Source organism: Apus apus, chromosome 1 (assembly GCF_020740795.1).
Source record: "Apus apus isolate bApuApu2 chromosome 1, bApuApu2.pri.cur, whole genome shotgun sequence".
NCBI lineage: Eukaryota > Metazoa > Chordata > Aves > Apodiformes > Apodidae > Apus > Apus apus.
In genome coordinates this window covers 128,986,123-129,011,720 of record NC_067282.1, presented here as the reverse complement: position 1 = coordinate 129,011,720, position 25,598 = coordinate 128,986,123, and the positions used below count along the sequence as shown (strand labels likewise).

General features: G+C 36.8%; 1 protein-coding gene across 8 annotated transcripts in view; it reads left to right on the top strand.

Annotated features, from left to right (window-relative positions):
- The window catches only part of CCDC91 (coiled-coil domain containing 91), a 132,187-nt gene that overhangs the window by 35,356 nt on the left and 71,233 nt on the right, over positions 1-25,598 (top strand). For all 8 annotated transcript variants that reach the window (XM_051628772.1, XM_051628744.1, XM_051628782.1 and 5 more), the window contains one exon: positions 19,894-19,971. In XM_051628772.1, the coding sequence (XP_051484732.1) occupies positions 19,894-19,971 (78 nt within the window). The remainder of the gene's footprint in view (positions 1-19,893; positions 19,972-25,598) is intronic.

The window sequence follows — 25,598 nt, the reverse complement described above, 5'->3', positions numbered from 1 at the left end:
TTTGTTGCACATTTGTACTCAAGAGTTGCTGTAATATTTTGTATTCCTGGCTGCAGTTTTTTTGTAGAACCTATGGTAATATAATAATCTAATACTATTTCTTTTCTTGTTTATATTTGTAACATCCTACTCAAGGAAATAGATGTTATTATACTACCTGTATTATAAAAACAAGTTTGTTTTCTGATTTATGGAGTATCATACTGGCTAAAATAAATCTTCATTATAAACTCTTAACAATAGAATTAGTGGATTTTATTTTGTAATACTTTTACAATGCTCTTCGAGCAGAAGTATTTAAGGAGTGGAAATGTGACTGAGATTTGCAAGCATTAATGTTGCTGTATCATACCTGTTTGAGTCAGGAATGGCAATGAAAGGGTCATAAATTTTCACTTGGTAGAAAAACCTGTGTACTTCCTCTTGTTGTCTTCTGGATATAGCCAGATCAAATCAGAGAAGAAAAGTGTGTCATACTTCTTAGAGCTGACAGTTAAAGTTACTTTCATGAAACTTGAATATTGGATGCCTTCTGTTAGTGCAGCTTTTAATGCCAGTTCCTTTGACTCCTACAACAACCAGAGTTATCACCTGTGGCCACACACCAAGTGAATCTGGCAGCTACACTGTACAGATGTCCATCTCGCTAGCATTTCATTTTCCAGCAGAAACAGCTGGTTATTAGTGCTGTTAACTTGAAAAGCTTAAAAGCAGACTATAGTGATGGCTCAGACATAGTCCTGGGAACTCTCAGGTTCATCTGGAAGTCTTATTCCAACTGAACTGATTCTGGCATTCATGTGTATTGAACAAATTCCTCTTAAATTAAATTTCTGTGTTATTCTCTGAGTGTAATAGGTAAAACAAAGGCCTCATGAGATGGTTCTAACTGCTTTTTACATGACCATGCAGTATTTCATACACCTTTATATTCACTAATTAACTTCCAGAACTTGTGACAGGGAATTCTCAAAAATTGGTTTGGAGGTAACAGAGCCAGTCATTTAGTCAAAACCTTTACAAGGTGATATTTAAATTAGACTTTGTTGCTGTTGTTGTTGCTTTTAAGTTACTGTGCTTAGCTCTGGGTGAAGATTTCATTAATCTTTGTCAACTAAGCCAGCAACTATTTTTATTTTCCATTATTTTCTATTGATTTCTGCTTCAGTCAAGGGTGGCAGTTATGTTACCACTGTTTTGTTCTCATAAAATGGTTTCAAAAGATGTTTTCAGCCTTTCCATATTGAAAGAATATTTTGAAGACAGGGGAGGTAGATAAAGCATATTACAGGTGTTTTCTCTGGGTTGGTTTAGCGTGCTGATGAAGTGACTTGTGTTCTGAACTAGACTCAGACTTTATCATAGGCGTGAAAAAAGCCTTATTCTTAGTAGGGCAGTACTGAAAATGGAAGAATTGAAGGGGCAGGATGATCACTGTTCCTGATCAGGAGGGGCAGAATTCCAAGTCTTTGGTATAGTGTTAGCATTTAACTAATGGATGACAACGGAGTGTTGCCACATTTATACTTGTGTAAAAGAATAAAGTAAAAAGTTCTGTGCTTGGTCTGAATAAAATTGGCTTTAAAAATCAAGCTTTAATAGAGTGTGTAGTATTTTCACATTCTTAATGTTGTTTCCGTGTTACTAAAACAACCAGAGACGTTAAAAGGGCAGCAGTGGGTTTATACATAAAATTATAAAGTTAACAGCAATTTTGTTGAATTCTTAAATTCTGTTAAAATTAGAGTTATGATTCCCACGTTCCCATTTCAGGGTTTGTAGTAATTAAGAGGCAGGATCATACACTGTAATTCTAATTCTTTGCATACAAAATGTACCTGTAGCTACTGTGGGAAGTGTAATTTTACTTTTCATTACTTGTGTGCAGTGTTGCAACCACAAAGTTGCATAAATGCAGTGTTAGCCTTTTAATACCTTGCTTATTTAGACAAGAAGGAAACAGGTGCACATGTATGTCTTATTTTTATCTTTTTTGTTTGTATTTTTTTCCATTTTTTGTTCACAGTCATATATTAATCTCAACTATTAACACCTCAGCTCTTCTGTAAATGTGAGGTGCTGCATGTTTTCACGACATGTAGTGCTAGTAAATAGTACATGTTTTTTACTATAATGTAGAATTATTGGCCATTTTAAACCAGTTTATCTGAAATTTTGCTGCTGCCTCATTCTAATGTGTTGCAGAAATCAATAAATGCTGCCTTAAAAACATACCAAACCCCAATGTTTGATACAATGAAAAACCATCTATAGTGAAATGAATGCTCCTGCTTAGTAGGTGATTTTATTTGCAAATCAGAGAGAGAACATTTAATTTAAGAAAGGAAAATAGCATCTGGGTTCTAGTTCTCTGAGTAGAACTTAATTCTTTGGAAGATCATCTGATAAGACTTCTGACATTTGGTCTATCTACAGACAAATGTTTCTGATGATTCACTGAGAACTGGATCATACTTTTCCTCTGCTATTTCTTTGATTTACCACACAGTTGCATTTGAAGTAGTACTGTGTTGCTGCTGGAAAATTCTAATTGTGGTTATACACATTTTTTTCCATTGTCAACCCTTTCTGGAAGTTTTAAAGAATAAAATAGTTGATGTGGTGTGATTCTTCTTTTTGAAATAGTATTTTTTACTTTGGCAACTGACATCTGTTCTTCTAACTTAACAAATCTATAATTGTTTTGAAAGCACCAAAAATGTGTCCTTTTAGAAGCCTTTGTTTCTATTCCACCTATTTTTTAGCAAGTTTCTTCAAAATTTGTATTGAAAAAGTGATTTTGATGTGCTTATTTTATTTAGCAATATTCCTGTTGCAAAAAGTCATGATTAAAATGAATCAACTTGGTACTATAATTGCATTTTGAATTATATTTTTGTGTGTAAAAAAGCAGGTCAGATAAGACTCCCTGTTTAAATGATGTTTTAGAAAGATAAGAGAGGAAGCTTAGACTGAAGAAAACTGGCAGATGAGTACATAATAATTAAAAGAAACTTCTCTAGGTCATGCAGTAATACCTAGCTGGGATTAAATGGCCTGGTAACCTGAGTACAATAATTGATGGTATTAAATGATGTTTCATTTATTTCTGTAACTGTTGATGTTTCGGGAATTTTTCATGCAAGTACCTGTGCAAACATCACATTTAAATTATAAAGCTTCAAATTACAAGGATAAGACTCTTAAGAGCAGTTAAGTAAAGATAAGAAAAAGTAAACTTGAGATTTTGGGCTAGTTTCTTCCCTCCTAATTCTGAGGGATGAGCGTATTTTTGTTCTGATTAATATTACCTGTTCATTTTGGGGTTTTTATATATTAGACTTATACATCACACACATAAAATAGAATGCATACTTGATTGTGTCTGTCTCCTTGTTTTTGGAGATGGTGCTTCAAAACTTTAAAATACTTTGCAAAGTATATAAGAATTAAAACTTTGTTAATGCTAGATTTATCATACAGTTTTGATTTTAAGTTAAGTGGATTGACAATGTTTCTGATAACATCCTCATTAAGAAAGTGAGGGAGTGTGGGCAAGATGAGTGGACAGTGAGGTGGATTGAGAGCTGGCTGTGTGACAGAACTCAGAGGGTGGTGATCAATAGAGCAGGGTTGAGTTGGAGGCCTGTAACCAGTGGTGTCCCCCAGGGATCAATACTCGGTCCGGTCTTGTTTAATGTATTAATCAATGACCTGAGGGGACAGAGTGTGTCCTCAGCAAGTTTGCTGATGATACAAAACTGGGAGGGGTGGATGACACTCCAGAGGGCTGTGTGGCCATCCAGTGTGACCTGAACAGGCTGGAGAGCTGGGCAGAGAAGAACCTAATGAGGGCAAGTGTAGGGTCCTGCAGCTGGGGAGGGAGAATGTCATGCATCTGGGGTGTGTGGACCTGGCAGAAAGCAGTTCTGAGAAGAAGGATCTGGGTGTCATGGTAGATACCCATGAGCCAATGGAATCCTGGGTTGCATATGGAAGAGTGTGACCAGTAGGTTGAGAGAGGTCATTCTCCCCCTCTACTCAGCCCCAGTGAGGCCACCTCTGGAATACTGCATCCAGTTCTGGGCTCCCCAGTTCATGAGAGACAGGGAACTACTAGAGAGAGTCCAGCAGAGGGTGACAAAGATGACTGGGGGACTGGAGCATCTCCCTTATGAGGAAAGGCTGAGAGAGCTGGGACTGTCTAGCCTGGAGAAGAGAAGGCTGAGGGGAGACCTTATGAATGCCTCTAAGTATCTACAGGGTGGGTGCAAGGAGGATGGAGCCAGACTCTTTTCAGTAGTTCCCAGGGGCAGGACAGGGGGCAACGGGCACAAGCTGGAACACAGGAAGTTCCATTTAAAGATGAGGAAAAACTTCTTTACAGTGAGGGTGACAGAGCCCTGCAACAGGCTGCCCAGGGAGGTTGTGGAGGCCCCTTCTCTGGAGATACTCAAAACCCACCTTGATGCAGCCCTGGGTAATGTGCTCTAGGGGATCCTACTTTAGCAGGGGAATTGGAATAGATGATCCCTAGAGGTCCCTTCCACCTCTGAAAATTCTGTGATTCTGTAATTCTGTGATGCTTCTGCTCCCTCTTTTTAGGCCAGAGTTTAGTGAGGAATTTGTTGTTCATCCATGCAGGCCTCCTGCTGCTTTTGCTTTGTTTCCTGCTTATCACGATAGACCATTATTGAGCTTGGAGGAGATAAGCCTTGAATATCAACCAGCAATCTTGGAGCCCTCTTTCTAGGGTTGTTCCCCATGGGATTCTTTCAAGCAGACCCCCTAAGAGACCAGAGTCTTCTCTCCTGGAGTTCAGTGTTGCGATCCTGCTTTTTGACCTGCTCCTTCCCCTCACCTGACCTCCACCATCTCATGGTCACTGCAGCCAAGGCAGGCTGCCACTGATCTTCACATCCCCACAGTCCAACAGAGTGCCTCAGAGATTACTCCTCAGTCACCTGTGTTACGGAGTTGTAACCAATGCGCCCCAGGAAACTCCTGCATTTCTTGTCCCCTGCTGTCTTTTCCTTCCAGCAAGTACCGGAGTGGATCATGTCCTTCTTGAGGACCAGGGCCTGTGAATGTGAAGCTGCTTCTAGTTGTCTGAAAAAGGCCTCATCTACATCATGTTCTTGTAAACTATCTGGTCTATAGCAGGCAGATGTCGCAACGCCCGTTATGCTGGTCTGCTGTCCTTATGGGACTTATCCTGTCCCGTAAGTTATTGCCTGTTCATCTACCCTGAGACAGAACTCCATGCATTCCAGCTCCTCTCTCACATGAAAGGCAATACTCTGTTGTTACCTCCCTGGTCTTTCCTTCCAGAAGAGTGCATTTATGATTCTAGAAAAGGTGTTCTGCTGGAGATTGGAAACAGGTCTTGGAGGTAGGTGCTTTTTGTGGCTGGAGTACTAGAAAATGTATGTTTTCTTACAAAACTAATATATGATTTACATCCTGTTAAATACCATCTTCTAAGAAAATATTTAGGTTGGTTTTAGGTGCAGACATAGAGGAGACAGAATGCTAATAACGAAAAATAGGTGTGAAAAAAGTTATCTGCTGTATTTGCTACTAAACTTATAAATGAGATTCCAGGAAATTTCACAGGTCACAGCAGCATTTAAAGTTATGGAATGCTGATAATGGAGTGTTTCAGAAAAGGCACTTTTACAGATAGCAATGCATCTCTTTTTGCTGAACTGTTAAAGGTCTTTATGGATGTGGCAACAGTTCCTTGCCCACCTCTTTTTCACGTGTGTGCCAGATACCTCACATTTATTTCTTCACCTTTTCATTTTTTTTTCATGTTACTTTATCCACTCTTCTTTCAGACACTCATTTTTGTTCAAAGTCTATATTTTAATAATAATTTCAGAGCTGTTTATCTTTTGGCCTGTTTTCCCCCCTCCCTTCCCCCAGTTTTGATGTCTTCTGTCCTCTAAATTATTTTTCCACAGTATGAGGAAAAACAACTTTTTATTTCTGTTGGGGAAAAAGAATTCTGCTCCCATGCCTTTATGTTTTAGTCTTAAATTCTTTTCTTATTAATTATTTTATGTCTTGTTTCAGAATGTTTAATTAGAAGAGTGGATATAAGACTAAACATGCTAATTTTGTTTTAAAAATATTAGTGTTGTGCTGTTACTTACCAGCTTTGAATGCCTAATTTGCCTCGTTACTCTGGTATTCAGTTACAGCTGCATAGCATGCCTAGCATTTATTCTTTCACAACTGTGTGCCTCCTTTGGCTCTCTGATTTTCAGACTTTTATTTTTCTGGGGTGTAAGTATGTGAAAGTAAAAATACTTTTTTGGAACCAAGATTCCTGTCCTGACTTCTGTCTGACCCGCCTGACCTGTTTTATGCCAGCATATCCTAGATTTATTTAAATGCATTAACTAATTTACATTCAGTGTGTCACAGGCCATCACAGCTACTGCATATTTCCATTTGTGCATTCACAGTGAGTGTGTCCAGGCTGCTTCATCTTTTCCTTGTTTCTATTTAATATGTAAATTCTAATTGAGATGGTTGTAAAACATGCAAATCAATTGAACAATGATAAATTAGGAGTTCTTTACCATCGAGCTTGTCTCAAGTTTTTTCATGGAGTCTAGCTTCTGTCAAAATAGTGTCTTGTTGGTTTATTGGGGGAATAATGGAAATGTGCAAATTGTACTAAAATTTCCAAAACTTGTGTATGATAGAACTTGGATAATTGTACTGTTGAGGCAATGCTTCTAGGTTGATTGTCTGTTATTTGCCACGCACTTTCTTAAAAAATGCAGGGAGCAGTACCAAAGCAACTCCATGTCTGGATCCACTTGAGCCCTGTTTGTGTTCAGTGTGAAGCATCTGACACAATGTGGTTATTGTGAGTGCTTGACCATTATTCACTATTATAAAACAGAAGTTTTAGCTAATATTAGTCAAAATGAGGCAGTACTTTTAACAGTTTTCATATTTCGTGTTTATATACTTGGGAGAAATAAGATGCATAGCAAATGTTAGGATGATATTTTGGGAACAGTTTTGAAGAATTGTCCCTTTGTGGCCTTTTAACTTCTGACTCATCTTACTTGGTTCAAAGTTCACTAATAAACTGCAAGTGGTTGCAGAGTACATCTTACTATATTAGTGAAAATTTTTTTGTCTAATTAACCTATTAGTTAAACATCTTCAAATGTACTTAATCTGTATTACATTTGTATGAGATATATACAAATATCATACAGTTGGTGTTGGAGCAGATTGATCAGTTGAAATGTATAATTTGTCAAGTACTAAACAATTTTATTTGTATAAATGTATTCTAATCTAATTCACACACTGGAGGTTAATCTGTAACTAAGAAATACTCATACATCTTATGTCAAACTTAATTCATGTAACCTCTGTTAACTTGGAAACTTCCTTACTAATTTTGCCTTTAAGATTTAGTCTCTTTTTACTTGGGTAAACTGTAGGCAAAATACATAACATCTTAATTTCTACAAATAACTAGTGTTGTAAACTACTGCAAAGGTGTGTAAAAGGCCAGTTCTGTATAGCTCCTGCTACTGGGAAAGCAGTTGCAATGGTAAAGTATTACTTACTGCAATCATCACAAAAGACTACAAATATAGCAACTTTATAATATCAAGATTTTAAAACTACCATCTAATTATGAGAAAGATAAAGTATAAATTGTTTGGGAGGTTTTGGAGATAAGGGATGGTTAAAATCAGCTCTAATTTTATACCAATGTAACTAGATGGCTGTTCCATTTTTATTTTTTTTTCCTTTTTCTCCAAATAGAAATGTTTATAAGATCAAAGCAGTTTTCTAGTGTATAGTCTGAAGGTGATTATTTTAAAAACTATTTTTTTAATACTGCTTATAGATAACAATAGTGACACTTGTAGTTACTTCACTGTTGCTGTTCTTAAGAAAGAAAGAAAAAAAAAAGTTTTGCTGCTGAGACTTGTATAATTTTTTTCCTCATTAAAGTCTTAAGAGGTCCAGAACAGCATGTGACATTTAAAATAATCATGTACTGAAACTACTAAGAACTCTTTTTTACTTTTCTTGGCTACAGTTTATCATTTAAAGAAAACTGATACTAATGAAAACTAGAACATCTGTTTTTAAACCTGAAGGATGTTGAGATAAAACAGACTTTCCTAGTCTGCACTTCCTTAAAAATAAACCTATAACTTAAATGTATTGCTAGACAGAAAATATTTTGGGTGAATATGCATTACAGATTAAAGCATCCTCAAGCATGTTTGGGATGATCAACATTGCTTTCCAGAAATAAGTACCGTAATGAAATTTAACTTCATGTACAAAAATGCAAGTCTGATTAATGCTTTAAATTAATCCAGGATACTGTGATAAAGGATTGAGAGCAAATTTTCATTTCTTAATGTATTACAATACTTTGTATATATTAAGAATAATTTCAGCTACTAATTCTGTAGTCCCTTTTTTATGTAGTGCCAACAATCCAAGTTCATGTGCCAGGTTTACAATATAGTCTGACTTTTGAGATAAGTATATATAAAGAAGTGAGTGTGTAATCGAAAAGCAAATTTCCATTCATCTTCTAGAGAGTTTGAAATAAGGCTGGATGACTTCAGGGAAGCTAAGAAGGGAAAACATAGTTTGAGCTTATAAGCAAGAAGTAATAAAAAAATATTCTGGACCTCCTTTGTACTCAAACTGTATAACTAGAAAAATATTTTTTATAATTGCAGAGCCTTCTTATTAGTGATAAAGAAGAAAAGGAGATTCCATTTCCATCTTCATGAACTAAACCATCAGTTCAGGCAGTGTCTTGTTTTGTTGCCTGCTTTTGTAGCACTGTCCACCACATCCCCCAAACCCCCCCCCCCCCAGAAATTACTCTTTGTACTATTTAATAATTACTATTTAAAAATACGAGAAGATATTCTTATTACAATTCTATGGTAGTGTAATTTTTGTAGTTAACTTCCTTTTGTAAGGAATAAGACACTTGATACTTAAGGAACATTTAATCTTATGCTTTTTATTTTTATTTAGCAGTTGTCATTGATGTTTTTAATAGTGAATTGTGCTAAACCCTTCGTCTTGAACACAAGAAAATCTGTACTAGATTATGATGAAATTAGCTGCTTCTAGGGAGATTTTACTCTTATGCTCTTTTGTACTCTTAGTCTTACGTGGGGGGAGAAGACAGGCTGTTCTCCACATATTCCTTCTTGAGTCTTCTACTGTTTCTCGGATATTTTTCAATATTGTCACTTCTATTGGATCAGCTTCATTCCCGAACTTCCCCCTTGTAAGAAGAGAAAAATGTAATTTTGGTCACTAGAGGAGAACAATTGCTTGGTTTCTTATGGAGTGTGATCATATCTCTGCCCACTGGGAATTCTGTTACCTGCCCAGAACCCCCTGATGACCAGCCAGAAAGCAGCTGCATCCATCTGGAGTGGTGAGAAGTAACTCCAGTGAATGAGACTTGGACTCACTGCTTAGGAAGATTTACTTGAGCTATGTATCACTTTACCACATTTGATGTTTTTGTTTTAAGCTAGATTCAGCAGGTCTTAGATATCCTATACTGTTGTTACTTGCTAAAAATATGGTGACAGGGTTAACTGAGGAAAATTATTCAGGGCTTTATGATATTTGGCCAAAAATGCAGTGGACATCTCACATGCAGGGAGAAAGAGGATATTGTAGCTATCCTGTAACAAAGATGACAGGACTTGTCTGAAGATATCTCATATTTCACATAATATTTTCATGAGATAGTTCTCACATGGATGAGCGTCTGGTGGCACTTGCCCCCCTTCTTACATCAAGTTTATCTGTCTTTACTTGCACATTCTTTTGAGAACTGAATATTTATTAAACAGAAATAGCAGCTCTTTGCGAGATGTTGCAATTCATGACAGTATTTCATAAACTTTCAACACATTCCTATTCTTTCACCACCAATTAAATTGTTGGATACCAATCACTGTCATGGCTGATGAATCTTGCATTGCACAATAGAAACCTAATGGTATTTTTTTTTTGAGGAAGAAACAGTATTTTATTTTCTTTTGTATTTTCTACTTTTCATGGGTGCTGCACTACTTCAGGTTTTCAAATGTGGCCTCCAGTCTTTTAAAAAGCTTTACATATGCTTAATAAATCCACATGCATCTGATTGAGGAAGGCTGTATTCCAGCAGGATTTGCTTTCACTTTATGAAAAGACTTTCAGCCAGCAGCCTTCCTGTAAGCACTATTTGTGCCCCTCTGAAGAGGGGAATTGCTCAGAACAAGAATGTGTCTTAATCATGCGTTTTCTCATCTGGGTTAGCCACTTTGTGGGAGATCTGATGTACTGTAAAATATCAAGAAGTTTCAAACAAAGGTAAAATGCATCTAAAGCTTGCCATCAAATTCAGTCCTAATACTACAGCCTTTAAAAATCTTTTTACATTTCATTTTTTCTCATATGAAGAAGAAAGCATGAGCTTGTTTCTGCATCCTTGCCAGCTGGCTTGTAGACAGGAACCAGGGGACTCTCAAAAGGGGCAATGTATGTATGGTCTTAGTTTATAGAGTTAGAGGAAGTGATATTTGGGTCCAAATTAGAATCCCTTTCCTTTTCCCTTGCAATTTCTCAGCAGTGGGAGGGTTCTTACTGTGACTGTTTCATCCTAATCTTGATGTATTTGGAGGAAAATTGTGATCTCTGTTCTTGCCTTTTTTTTTTTTTTTTTCTTTAGGGTTTTGGTTGGGGTTTTTTGTTGAGATTTTGTTAATTTTTTAAACTGCAGCATATTGAATAGATTAAAGAAGAGAGCTTCAGAGTCAGTTACTGTTGTCTAAAAAAAAAAATTCAAAAATGAGAACTGTGGTTTTAACATCATTGAAAGGAAAGAGAGTGTGGGGGGGCAAGAGTGTAATCTTGAAAAAAAATATAAGCAAATTGATAAAGATCTAGAGAGCTGAATAGGTGTTAGATACAGTAATGGAAAAGTCAGTTGCTGCTGCAGAGGTGTGTTTGTGCAGGTCTCAGATAGGAGTGCAGTTCTCAAATTGAGACAATGGAGAAAAGAAAGGGTCTAAGACAACAAAAAAATAAATTTCATCCATGTTAATTCTGTTCATCTCCCTTTATGTCTGTGCCTTGTTTGGGCAGGTGAGAAAGTGCTAGGCAGGAGTTTGGCTTTTTGGATTTTTTGAGTTCCTTCCTTATTGAAGATTTCCTATACTGGGAAAGTTCTTTGCATATCAACATAGAGCTTCAATTGAAGTAAGTAAGTTTCAGCAGAAGGTCAGATTTGACTTAAATCTTTTTTTTTCTCACATTGTTCACAACTTTGTTTCATGCTTCAATTAATTACCTGCTACTTTGCTTTTAAAAAGACGGAGTCCTTTTAGGAAGAAATGATATTGTTTCTCAAAAACACTTCCTCACAGTTTCTTTGTTTTTTAAAATCTTGGTATCATCAAGCTTGAGAAGTAAATGGAATGCATGAAAGAAATAAAACAGCCACATCACTGTCAAGAATCCTAAGTTATATTCCTCTTAGAGTATAATTTGAAAAGCAGAGGTATATATCTATTTTCATTGTTTCCACTATAGATTTAGGATTTTGAATATTTATCTGTATGAATCCCTTTGCCTTTTGTGGTCAGTATCTACAAGAGTAACATTTTAAAAAAATGCATTAGATGACATAGCTTAATGGTCTGTAGTTTTTAAAATCTAGCAGGTCTATGTGTTTTTCCGTTTGCAATTGAATTAAATAAACCTCAAAACCAATTAAACCCCAACATTGTAATAGCTTTTAGTACTTATAAGTAACTTAATGGGGTGTCAGTTCTTGACTTTTTCAGAATGTTAATCCGATGTGCTATGGCTTAAATAAAATAAATAAATAAATTGTGGTGATGTAAGATACTTCTTTGTATAAGAGAAAGAAAATAGATTAATTATATCATACTTTTAATAGATTAAGTTTGCCACCCACCCCAGAAATTTAACTTTTCTCCTCTAGAGTAAGTAGTTTTGCTTTTAGTTCAGTGATGTTGGTGTTTCACAGTAAGTAGAGAAAAACATCTTTTCTTTGGCTTGTATCTCCTTCTCTTAGCTCACAAGTTAGCAACCTAAAAGCATGCTGCAGTTTTGCATGGGAATGCTCTTTAAGTGTCTAGGTCTGTATCTAGACTCCAAAGTATGATGGGAGTTTGCTGGGAAACAAACAGGAGGAGCTAGAGCTCCATGTGCAGAGGCTGAACTATGACATTGTTAAAATAACTGTGATATGTTGGGCTACTTTGTGTGGCTGAATCTCTAGTATGGGTGATGGATATCAGCTCATTAAAAAGGCAGGGAAGAAGACGAGGTGAGGTTGTAATTTATAAAAATGATCAGCTTCAGACCACAGAGCATAGAAGAGGACAGACCACAGAGTTCAGGAGGGCTGAAAAGTTTAATTAGGTGATGGAAGAGCTGACTGTCACTGTGAGAAAGTTCTGTATCAACTCAGACTGAGGAAAGTCTCTAACTATTGAAGAAAGACAAGAAGGGTGATGCATGGATCCAGCCTTGCTAGCCTTCTGGTCCTAGGGAAAATCATGGTGTAAGTGCTCTTGGTATCCATTTCTGGGCACATGAAGAAGGTGATTGGGAATAGCCAACATGGATTAGCAAAGAGATAAATCATGCCTGACCAACCTGATTGCCTTCTGTGATAAAACACCTAGACTGTGGACAAGAGGAATGCAGTGGATATTGTATATCTTATCCTCAACCTGGACAAGAGAGAGCTTAAGGGGATCCTAATAGCAGATGTCCAGTACACACAAGGTTGTCAGAAAAATGGAGCTAGGTGGGCTCTGCAGAGGTGCATAGCAGGAGGATGAGTGGAAATGGTCATAAATTAAAACATGTGAAGTTGCAGCTTAGTATAAGGGGAAAAAAAAATATTTTCATTATTAAGATAGGCACTGGGACATTTTAGCAAGCAAGGTTGTGAAATCTCCATCCTTGGAGGTTTTCAGGGTCTGACTGGACACAAATCTAAACAGACAGTTGGACAAAATGATCCCTGAGGTCCCTTCCAGCCTGGAATTCTGTTACTCAGTCTGATCTCAATTCAGTGTTTATCTTGCTTTCGACAGGAAGTTCAAGTAGATGACCTCCAGAGGTCCCTTCCAATCTGAATGATTGTGTGATTTTGTTACTGAATACTTTGGTCATAAACTGAGAAAATTAATAGCCCACTCCCAGTCACTAACGTCATAACTCAAATCCGGGGATACTCCCCGGGCTGAATTATTTGGAATATTTTACTCCATTCTGGCCTACCTCATTGCCAGCAAAAGACATCAGCAATTAAGGGCTGGGCCAGGAATGCCTAAACCTAAAATCTGATTAATGCAGTGTTTGAAATGCTACATGAATCAGAACATCAATTATTGTAAATCACTGCTGTATCCTGTATAACATTTTTGGTATTTTTTAATAGGTCTGTCTTGGTAGAATAGGAGCAAATACTATGCAAGTATAAATACATGTTTCTGTGGCTTGGGTACCTTTTTCTGGACTGTTGGAGGTGCTTCCTTTTAGTTGGAATTTTTCTGAGGTTAGGCAACAAATCCTCTCCTTTAGAAACCATAGTAATACTATTGTGTCTGAAAGTAAGGAAGCAGTAGTTAGTTCTGCTTTCTTCATGAATTTTTTTGTTGTCTCTGATAAAGATGTAATTTGTCTCTGTTTGGGTTGTTGTTGGTTTTTTGTTTGGTTGGGTTTGTTTGTTTTGGGTTTGTTTGGTTTGTTTGTTTTCTTTTTTTCCCCTACATGCTTAGATTTTTTTATGAATTTGTCAGGAACATAAAACAAGTAACCAACAATTTAAGTTTACAATTTGATAACAGTTCTCTGGATGCAAGGAAAATGTTGAAGTGGTAGATGCACTTTACATTATGGGTTGGGCAATATGGTATAACAGACAAGTGTTTGCTTTTTATTTCATAAACCTCTTTACTCTTGAGCAACATGGTCATCAGAAGCTTGTCTTGCAGATCTTCAGCTGAGTATATCTATAAAATATTTTACTGTCATTTTCTTAAGTACCTTTTTGTCTTGGCATTTGTATTACTACAAACTCCTTGATTTGATGCTGTTTCTCAAACTGTTAATTTCATCTTCTAACTAAATTCTTGTCACTTTTCTAATGGAACGTACACAATACCTTGATGAAGACGATTACTTATCTCTTGGGTTGTCCTGCAAGTTTTGTGATTTTTATTTAATTTACAGCTTATACCCTTCATTCATTGTCTTCAGGAAACAAAAACCCAACCAAATAAAAAAATACAGCAACCACTTTATGTTGGAGCTGCTTTGCCTGTACTTTGATGGGAAAATAGCTGTTGAGCAGCTGGTTTTGAGATAGCATTTCTGCTTTGGAATATTTTTTGTGTTCCAAAATGTATTTAAAAATTGCTGCAGCGTGTCCAGAGAAGGGCAACAAAGCTGATGAAGGGCCTTGAGAACAAATCTCATGAGGAGAGGCTGAGGGAACTGAGGCTGTTTAGTCTGAAGAAAATGAGGCTGATGCAGACCTCACCACCCTCTGCAACTACCTGAAAGGATGCTGTAAAGGTAGGCACTGGTCTCTTTTCACGAGTAACTGGTGATAGAACAAGAGGGAATGGCCTCAAGCTGCACCAGGGGAGGTTTAGACTGGACATTAGGAAGAACTTTTTCACTGAAAGAGTTGTCAGGCATTGGAACAGGCTGCCCAGGGAGGTGGTTGAGTCCCTATCCCTGGATGTGTTTATACGTCTTCTAGATGTGGCACTTGGGGATATGGCTTAGTGCTGGGCTTGGTAGAGTGGGGTTAATAGTTGGGCTCAACGATCTTGAAGGTCTTTTCCAACCTAAGTAATGCTTTAATTTTCTGAAAACAAGATTGTAAGAAGAGGTAAGTATTAACGCTACTGTTTGCTTTCTAAGCTTTGAATCCAGATGCAAACAAGGGAAGTAGTTCAGATATTAAAAAAGGAGGTTCAAATATAAAGATGTAGCTTCTTCTTCTGTCAATTTTTGAAGTAAATAAGATTGTTTACAATATCATTCAACTTACTCTATACTGAATAAGAAGGAAGGAAGAAAGCAATTTGTCTTTTTATTACACTGGAAAATGTCAAAGGTATGTTAGTCTTAGAGTTTTACATACAGTGATGCCATGAATTGTTACATCTAGTATTAAATCTTAGAACATTTTTATTCATGCTTAAGTGAAATTTTTGGCTGCATGTTTTTGAAGCAGAGTGTCAGGTTTCTTTGTAGTTGTCTTGAGTTTCTAAACACACATAAGACTAAAGCTATCCTCTAGGAATGCGCTATGAACATAATTATTTGTTATTAATAGTACAACTCTCTGAAAATTCAATATGCATTATTTCAATGAGTTATATTTCTAAAACACATGTTGCTGACTTCCCAAAGGATAACAAAGCTGCAGATGGAAAAATGAGCATTTTTTGGCACAGAAGGTATCATTAGTTCAATTATAGTTTTGTTGATAGAAGTGGTGGTTTAGATTACTATTCACTGTGACATTTGAAGTTTCATGTATTTGAAACTAGGAATCAAAGTTTGTAGCCAGAATAGCAGCATATATGCTGTAGTGAACTATAGACAATGGGTCCTTTGGAAGAGTTCACTTGTGATAGGAAAATAAATGTGCAGCACTCCACTGTTGGTTGCTTTGTAATACAGTAGCAAATTCTTTTTAGTACTTTCTGTGGAAAAGTTGTGAGGAAAAATGAGTAGCCTCGTGATTAACAGCCAATAAATTAGGGCTTGGTAAGTCTGATTGTGGCTCACAGAATGGTTGAGGTTGGAAGGGACCTGTGGAGGTCATCTGCTCCTGTACAAGCAGGACTAGCTACAGCCAATTGCCCAGTATTGTGTCCAGATGGCTTTTGAAAATCTCCAAGAAGGGGGACGTGACCACATCTCTGGGCAACCTGTGTCAGTGCATGAACATCCTCACAGCCTTCCTTTTGTCATCTCTACTTACCAAAATCCTGTTTGTTGGCTTTGACATGCCTTGCCAGATTCAATTCCATCTGGGTTTTGACTTTCCTAACCTTATCCCTGCATGCTTGAACAATGTCTCTGTATCCCACCCAGGTTACACGTCCCTGCTTCCAACCTGTGCACCCTTCTTTTTTTTTTTTTATTTTTGCCAGGAGCTCCTTGTTCATCCACACAGGCTTCCTGGTAGTTTTGCTTAACTTCCTACTCGTTGGGTTACCCTGATTTTTCTGCAGTCTCTTTCTGTCCTCTTGCAGTCTGCAGGTCAGTTTCCTATTTAGAGAAAGAAAGAAGACCCTTTGTGTAGTGTTTTTATGTGTGTTTATATATAGTAATGTAGTATGTTATAATGGAGTAATACATAAATAGTAAAATATTTATAAACATGTGTGGTATATATAATTGTGATTGATGACAGCTGGTAACCCTGTGCAAGTTAATACCGTGTTCTTTATGGACAATGGTGGAATTTAATTTAATCTGAACTGATGCTCTTGAGATAGAAGACATTAGAATATCCTAATGGAGATAAGAATTCCTTTCATACTTACTATGTTGCTTAATGGTAGCTTTCTCTTTTGTCAGCTTGCCTGTGAATGCTGTCCTGTTTGCTCCTCTTTGTTTTCTCTTGCTACTACGTCCCATCATTTGGATTATGTGGGGAAGTAGGAAAACATCAAGAGCATAAGATGCCCTGGCACAGTTGTAGCTCTGTCCCAGAGAAATAGCTATCTATATAATTCAGGTATTCCAGTATCTGAACGGAGCTTACAAGAAAACTGGGGAGGGACTTTTCACATGGAGTGACAGGACAAGGGGTAATGGCTTTAAACTGGAAGAGGGTAGATTTAGGTTAGGCATTATGAAGAATTCTTTTTTTTCTATGAGGGTGGTGAGACACTGGCACAGGTTGCCCAGGGAAGTTGTGGATGTCCCCTTCCTGGAAATGTTCAAGGCCAGGTTGGATGGGGCTTTGAGCAACCTGGTGTAGTAGGAAGTGTCCCTTCCCACACAGGGGGTTTGGAGCTAGATGATCTTCAAGGTCCCTTCCAACCCAAACTATTCTGTGGTTCTATGATAATGATTTAGAAACCTGAGGGCATTTAGAGAAGGTTTCCTGAGCGAAATGGATTGTGCTATTTACCATATTGTACAGTTCTGCCAGCAAAATTAATACTAAAACCACTTATGAGTTAGCTCTTGTTTTTCTTTTTGAATGGCCTCCGCAGTGGAAGGTGTCTGTATTTATGTCCTCTGGAGTAAATGAGCAGATAGAAGCTATAGTTGTTCTTAACACAATTTTAATGTCTTAAATGCAAGAGGGTAGAGATCCATGTTATACACTGCAAATATATGAAGACTTTAGTTACGTACAGTATGGGAACTATAATTATATTTCAGTTTTGGGCATGTACATGCCCTTTCATACTATTTCCTCTATATAGTTTTTCACATTTAGTCATAATGTCTCCCAGCAAACTAGTCCATTCACAGTCACTCAGCTCTAGCTCAGCTCAGTTCTAACTCAGCGGGAAATGTCCTTACCACTATAATAGGAAGTTGCTCATGAAAGTTTGTTCACTATTCCCTTCTAATGTTGTGTATTCCAGGTAGCAATGACATTTACTTGTATAAAATAACTTACAGTATCTCCTTGGTTCCTGTGATGAGCATATGGTTGTGCATACTGCATGTTTGTTTGGTTGTAAAGTAAAGTCTGGAATCTGTCTTTCCTTCCTGTAAAAACTTTTGTCCTTATCTTTAGGTTCTCAGCTGTATCTTTCACTGGGATGTTGGTGATATGACCAAAGAGAAAATAACTTGTTTTGCTGTAGACCTAGAGGCAATCCTGTGTCTTAGTTCTGAAGAGCTCACGTTCTTGTTTCACATGAGAGTCACCAATCTTATATACAATAGCACACTCTAGTGTGTATATAAATTGGCCATTATGGATAGCTTCTTGTAATGTTTAACTCAATTTTTCAGTGATTTGTTTTCTGCTGCATTCAGTGGTGATATTTTTTCTCTATACTTGGATGAATTGGAGGAAATGTGTATCTTCAAATGAGAAGATGCCAGTTTCTTAACCGAATCATTATGATACTAAATGTTACTTACTATTTTTAAAAATGATGCTTTGATAAAAAAAAAGAGCTGATAATTTTTGTGGCGAGAAAAATCTTGATGTAATGGAGGATCTGAGTCTAATATGAAGAGTCTTAATTATTTAATAGTATACACCAAAACTGTAAGACCAATTTGAAATTTGTCTTGTAATTTGGTTGCCTCAGGGACTGCAGTTTGCCTTTATTTCATTATGACAGAGAGTGGGAGGGAAATACATGTCACTTTCTATGATGTTGGCTCAGACTTGAAGTTAGTTCTGAAGATACCTCAGCTTTACAGAGGATTGGCAGTCAGCATCATCCCAGATAACTGGCTTGCACATTCTGTATAACATAAGACTCTTCACAGGTGTTACTGATACATTTTTACAGTTAGAATGTGGATGCTTTGAGTTAACTTACCATTTTATTGTCATGTTTTTACTGACTTTCTTTAAACAGGGTTTATGAATACATAATATAAAACTTAAAAAGCACATAATACCAGTTGACATCAAAATACAGGATCATATTTGAGTATTTGTGAAAGTGGGCAAAAACTTGCAACCTTTTCCTGAATTGATTTTATTTCTTCTATATCTTTTACCCACACATAAATGTGATGTCATAGGGCTTCTTTGAAGTATTGGCTTTTGCTTTATCTGTGTATTCTCTGATCTTTTTTAACCTTATAAATGGTGATTATTGATAACATAGTTTTTTAAAAGAGGAAGAATTAATTATTTTTCTTGTGCTCTGTTCCTAAGAGAAAAATCAGTCTTCCCTCTTCCTGCTGTGGACTCATCCCAGACCTTGTCCCCATGCAGGGGAAAAAACATCTGTGGACAAAATATCATTATTTCGATGGATGTGATGTAAATAAATTCTGTAATCTATTTTTAAAACTTCAGAGTTTTTTTGTGTTAGTTATGCCTGCTATAGAACTGGGATTGTGAAATTATTGTAGCATTTACTGCTGATTTTTATCAAGACACTTTGATATGTAGCCATTTGCTTCCTTTTCAGGTGGCTGTGTTTGGTGGTCCTAATTTGCAGTATCAAGTATTTTCTTGATGCTGTTTTTGATATATATTAGGAGCACTGACAAAAAATATTTTTTCTAAGCATCCACTTTTGATAATGAGAAGAACTGCTGTTGCTTTAATTAGATGAGAAGAAAGTGAGACAGCGAGTACCTTCTCTTCTTACATTAAAGTTCACTTACTGCTGTTACAGTATGTATGACATGTCCAGGCAGAGCAGAAAGTTAGTAGGGAATCTGTGCAGAGTCTGTGGGTGGAATGAGCTTTTCTCCAACAATTTAAGACAGACTGCCTCTCATAAAGTTAGTAGAAAAATACATCGACTTAAGGGTAAGTACATATAATGAAGTAAAGTAAGTTCAAGGTCTTTACTCCTCTTCCCCATCAGATGTCACAAATCCCCTTATCATATGTCTTACATAGTACTCTGTTGAGAGGTGTTAAACTTCCCAGTATTCACAAACGCATGCCCTGCATTTCTTTGGATGTTAACAAAGAACCCTGTTTGAACTCTTTATGCTAATAATGGCTCACTGAAACTGAAGTTATTTAGAAAGCAATTCAGCTAAAAGATCTAAGAAAAGCACTCCACTTCTAATTAAAACTGTTATGTCAGGTGCATGTGTTGTGTATAATCTTCCCATGTTTTTGTACAGGAGAAGCATAAGCAGGAATTAGAAGACATGAGAAAAGCTGGACATGAAGCCTTGAGTATTATTGTTGAAGAATTTAAGGTAAATGAGTTGCCAAGTTAACACAATTTCCAAATAATAATATTGTAATAGTATATAAGAAGCATGTGATACAGGCAGTTTTCTTCAGTACTGCTTGTTCTGGTTACTCAGCCTCTTTCACTTTAAGACTGTCTTTTCTGTTGCTTTCAACTTAGACTGTTTGACCCGAAATTTTGCATGACATGTTTTCTCACTCAGCACTTTGGGAAGCTTCAGATAAACTAGGTTAGTAATTTTCAGTTATGAAACTTAAAACCAGAACGAAACAAAAATGCTCAGTCTGTTGTGGTAAACTTAGAGTTTGATTATTTAGAACGTGTCCACATTTTAGACCTCCTCAGTCTCAGCAAACTGCACTTACTGGAAAGCAGAGTCACAGAGCAATTCAGCAGGTTTTTATTGACACACCACTGAGAGAGAATTAAAGATTAAATAAGGCTGCATCTGTAATTCTTCTCTCATGTTTCTAGCTCCTGTCTTAAGGACCAAAACCCTTAGAATTACTGCAGTTGCCTTTGGAGTACTAGCTTGGCAAATGATGTGGGAAGGCCATTAACAGACACCACACTTTGTAGTGCAAACCCTCAAAAACCTTGGCCATTGTTAAGCATCTCACATTCTTATCTTCCTTTCAACAAATAAACCATCTACAACATAGTCACAAAATTTGTATTAAAAAACATGGGAAAACAAATTTAAAAACAACTTAGCATTCTGTGTAGGCCAAGCTTTCCCTTCTTGTGTTTACCTGATATTGTTTACTTTCTGACTTCCATGTTGTAATTTTTTTAAAACTTCTATCCATGGTAATTAACTACGGTAAAGAAAAGTAAATGTAGATCTTGGAAATGGTGCTTGTGGGATCATGTCACATTTTAAGGCATTTACTGCAAGCAACAGAAGGATTTTTCCTCTGCTTGTTTAATCCAGCTTTTGTTCTCAAATTGTCATAGTTCTGTCAATAGACAAGTTAAGATTTTTAATCTGTTTTGTTTCTATTTCTTACTGTATAAAATTTCCTCTAACGTAAGCTTCAAAGAATATGAGGTTACAGGCAGGTGTATTTATTAGACGACATTTATTTATTTAGATTATTTTATGCACTTACTAACTTTCTAAATGATAGCTTGTGTGAATCACATGTGTGCTTGCTTTTATGGAAATTAACCTCAAGATACCAAGTCCTTTTTAGCCCTTCCTGCTATAAGAGTTTTATCTACTAGTTTTCAGTGTTAGGTGGTTGGATATTTTCAGTTTTCCAGAACTTAAGAATGGACAGATTTGCAAAGTATGGGATGTCTGAGGGCCATCAGATTGTCTTCAAAAATATTTGTGTCGGTAATAGACTGAGAGGCAACTTAGAAAAGGTTGTCCTCTAATTAAAGGAAAATGTGTAAGATTTTATTACAAAAGTTAATCTAGAACCAGGATATCTCATTTTAGAGATAGTTCATCCTTGGTAAGGAGGGCAAATTCTGGAAATGTGGCTAGTTCTCCTCTCTTTAAAACACCAGTTTAGCTTTTTAAGTTTCCAAGATGATATACTGGCTCAGAAAGACTCGACACGTGAATAAAAGGATAATTTTGAAAGTTGTTTGTGTTTTGCATCCAGCTTCTCTGCCTTCCCATTTGTGAGTTGCACTAGAATTAAAATGGGTCTGAATATAATACTGGTTTTAGTCACAAAGAGCTGATGGCTAGAAAAAGAGAGATTGCTTGTCATTTTTACAGTCTAGGAGTACTTACGTACAACACTGGTGCTCCTATAATATGTTTTTACAGAATTCTGGTAACAGCAAGAAATAATCAAGTCTCATTCTTCTGAAAATCTATGAAAAAAAAATTAATTATTAAAGCATATTTATATTGTAAAGGTAATTGCAAAAAATCTGAGACAATTGGCTCCAGTGCAGGCGTGTTCTTCAGGGGAGCAGGACACTGAGGTGTACAAGGGGGTATTCCTGAGTCTGGGAAATCCCAGGGCAGTGCAGAGATACCCCAGGAGCCAGTATCTCTCATGAGGGCAGCTGAGGAGGCACAAGCATGCCGGGAGTAGTGGTGACCCCTCCCAAAAAAAAGGCAGCCATAGGGAGCGCTGTGAGCAGGATGGGTAGCTGGGGACTTTTTACAAGGACATGTAACAACAGGAGGAGGGGTAATGGCTTTAAACTGGAAGAAGGTCGATTTAGGTTAGACATTAGAAAGAAATTCTGTAGTGTGAAGGTGGTGAGACACTGGAAGAGGCTGCCCAGAGAAGCTGTGAAGTTTTCAAGGCCAGGTTGCATGGGACTTTGAGTAACTTGGTCTAATGGGAGGTGTCCCTGCCCATGCAGGGAGGTTCGAACTAGATGATCTTTAAGGTTTCTTCCAACCCAAACAGTTTTGTGATTCTGTGAAATGACAAGGTTTCTCTCCCTTTTTATATGTGGTTCTGACTACAGAACGGTAAATATAGTGTTAAATAGTATAATAATTGAAAGGCTTGATTAAGAGTGAATTTGCAGTTTGTTTCTTGCAGTTGCCTAGGAGAACAGTGTTTTGTGGAAAATAAATAGTTTAAACTCACATACCAGTAAAATTGAGATATATAGATAAACTGAGGACAATAATCAACCTGTAAATTGTTGATCATTACTGCTATACCAAAAGCAGCTGAAGTGAAACTGAAGTTGTTATACCACTTTACAAAAACCATGTGGCCCTCTTCTTGTATTTGGTTCAAATGCCTTTTATGTTACATCTTTGAAACACCTGACTAAAATTCAGTTCACACAGTAAACCAGGACAGTGGTTAGTGAAACCATGAACCTTCCTCAGACACATCAGAATGTGTTGACCTTTAGTAAAAAATAACTTGTGAGAAGAATTTTCCACAGGAAATACTTTTTGACTGGATATGTAAAATTTCGCAGCACGAGCTGTTTAAAGCTGTAGTAGCATGGTATGACTATGAGTGGAAACAATTCAGTACATTCAACTCAACATTTTGTTTTATTTCATTTAGAACCTGCTTCACTGTAAGTTGCAAGTTGACTCTGACTTAAGCAGGAGTTTAATTGCCTTCGTTTTGGTTAATATTCACTTGTACAAAACTCCCCTGTATTCCATAGCACTTAAATGGACATGGTTCTTCTTTTACTCAAAGGGCAGCTCACCTGATACTAGCCTCACCATGAAAACATGTGGAATCTTGGGCTGAAGTGGATAAGTTGGATTCTGTTGAAAAATATATTTTTGAATATATTTTAAATAGTTTTATTTATATAGTATGTTCTAGCTACTAACTGAGGTATAATGCAACCAGTCAAATAGCATGTTTTGTTGAGTTAATATGTCTTCTTCAAGGGTCAGGAAAGAGTTTTGATAGTGTCCTCTACTCTTTTTTTATTATTTGACAATTGCTTTATTGGATATTGCCCTTAAATAAAGTAGTAGAAATTAATTAGTGGCAGAGACAGAATGCTGAATTAAATTAATAATTGTCTGATGCTATGAAGCATTTAAATTCTTATGTACTACTGCTGAAGTTAACACTAGTATTTAATGTAGTTCAAATGTTAGTATAACTAAAAGGAGTATAACTTTCCTTTTCAGTAGGTAGTATTATTTTTTAAGATAACTTGTTTTTGCGATCTTGACTCAGTCATTTTGAAATGAGGAAGGTGTTTGATGTACTGGCTTGTATTCAGTTACTTAAGGAAGTTAATGATGCTTGTGCAGGGGAAAGAAGCCAGAAAGGATATTCTTAGGATATTCTTTTGGATTGCCTAAGGATTTTGATGCAGTGCTTTTAAGTTACATTATAGCAGCCTGTAGATCATGATGGATGTTTCTGACTGGTGTTTCTTTCATGTGAGTTGGTTTAACATTTTCAAACAATGCTACACATCTGAGACGTCTATTTTTTGCAGGGATAGGAATTCCTTTTGTACTGTTTTTCAGAAGAGAAGGGAGGGGTTAATAAACTCTGTTCTGGTTTTCCTCGTTTTTTTTTTTTTTTTCCTGCTATTTTTTTCTTCCTATAAAAAGCAGGAGTTGGGAGAAAGAGATTTGGTGATTTGTTACTGTTAAGGGTTTTAAGATTAATTTGGGGGTAACAGTCTGTATTTTGGCTTTATAATTCAAGAAGAATTCTCATAAATTCTAGCTTTTGACCTTGCAATAAATCCTGTTCTGGGCAAGCAGCTGTGGTATCTATTGCCAATAGAATTAAGAGAGTATGCACTGGGGCTGGGCAAATGGGTTTGTAGTAAAAATGGGCTGGAGTGTCTGTGCTATGGTTTTTGGCAAAATCTTAACCATTGCACTTTTATCTTTGCAAGGATGAGGACAAACTTTTAGAAAGCATCTATTACTCTATACATAACACAGCATGTAGAAATACAGGAAAAAAAATTGTAGTAATTTGGATTTTCTGATCTTTAAACTTTTCTCCCCAGATTGGGTACAGTACAGTTTTTCAGTCTTCAGTCTGTGTGCAGTGATACAGCTCTCTAGTGTTCCCACAGTACATGGAGTACTGTCAATAATGTTCCAGGACTACTTAATTTTCTGACAGTTGCTAAAGCATATAATAAGAATAATTAAGGTGTGTATTCCATTAAGGGCACCCCAACGTGATTATGGATAAAGACTCTATTAAGATGTTTCGATCTAGTCAATGTCTTCCAAAATTATTCCCATGTATGAAAATTATAACTAAGGTTAAATTTATCTGAGCTCAAACAGGTGTTTGGACTAATTTACTTTGTTACGTTTTATTTTGTTCTGGTAAAATTCCAGTTTATAATATTAAGATGGATTCACTTTTAATCTTTCCGTAAACTAATTTTGAAATGTTTTGTACTATCATTTAGATACGTGAAGGTTTCATTTATCATTTGAGGAAATCATGGTTTCTGTGATTTTTATAATGCATCATCATATGTAAATCTAAAATGGATATGAAGACTTTTTAGAGAACTTGTTCTCAAGGGGTTTAATTCTCGTTGTTTTGTCAGAAAGAAAAGTAGGGTTGATTTTCTGGTAGCTTTTTTGAGTTAGGAGAAAGATGAGCAAGGAGGGAAGAAGAGGGATTTCTTGAATGGTTTGAAATGTTTCTGATAGTTTAAGCTTCAGAAGACTTCATTTGCTGTCATTTGGTGCTACAAATCCTGTTATTTGGTGTGTTCATTTTCATCAGCTACATTGCATATAGTTACTTTAGAAATGTGAGCATGTGTGTTATTCCTTAGCTTTCTCACTGGGAAACAAACACGAGGAGTTCCAGACATGCACATGCCTGAAGGGCAGCGATGTTATCGGCATCACCGAGATGTGGTGGGATAACTCCTGTGACTGGAGTGTGGGAATGGAAGGCTGGAATGAAGAGGCTCTTTAGGAAGGACAGGCATGGAGGGAGAGGAGGGGGTGTCACCCTCTGCATCGGTCACCAGCTGGAGTCCATGGAGCTCCACCTGGAGATGGATGAGGGGCTAAATGAGATCTTTATGGGTCACAGTTAAAGGGAGGATGTGGGCAGGTGATATCGTAGTGGGGATATGCTACAGGCCACCTGATCAGGAAGACTAAGGCCCTCTATACATAGAAAAGGGCAGCTTCATGTTTGCAAGCTCTGGTCCTCATGG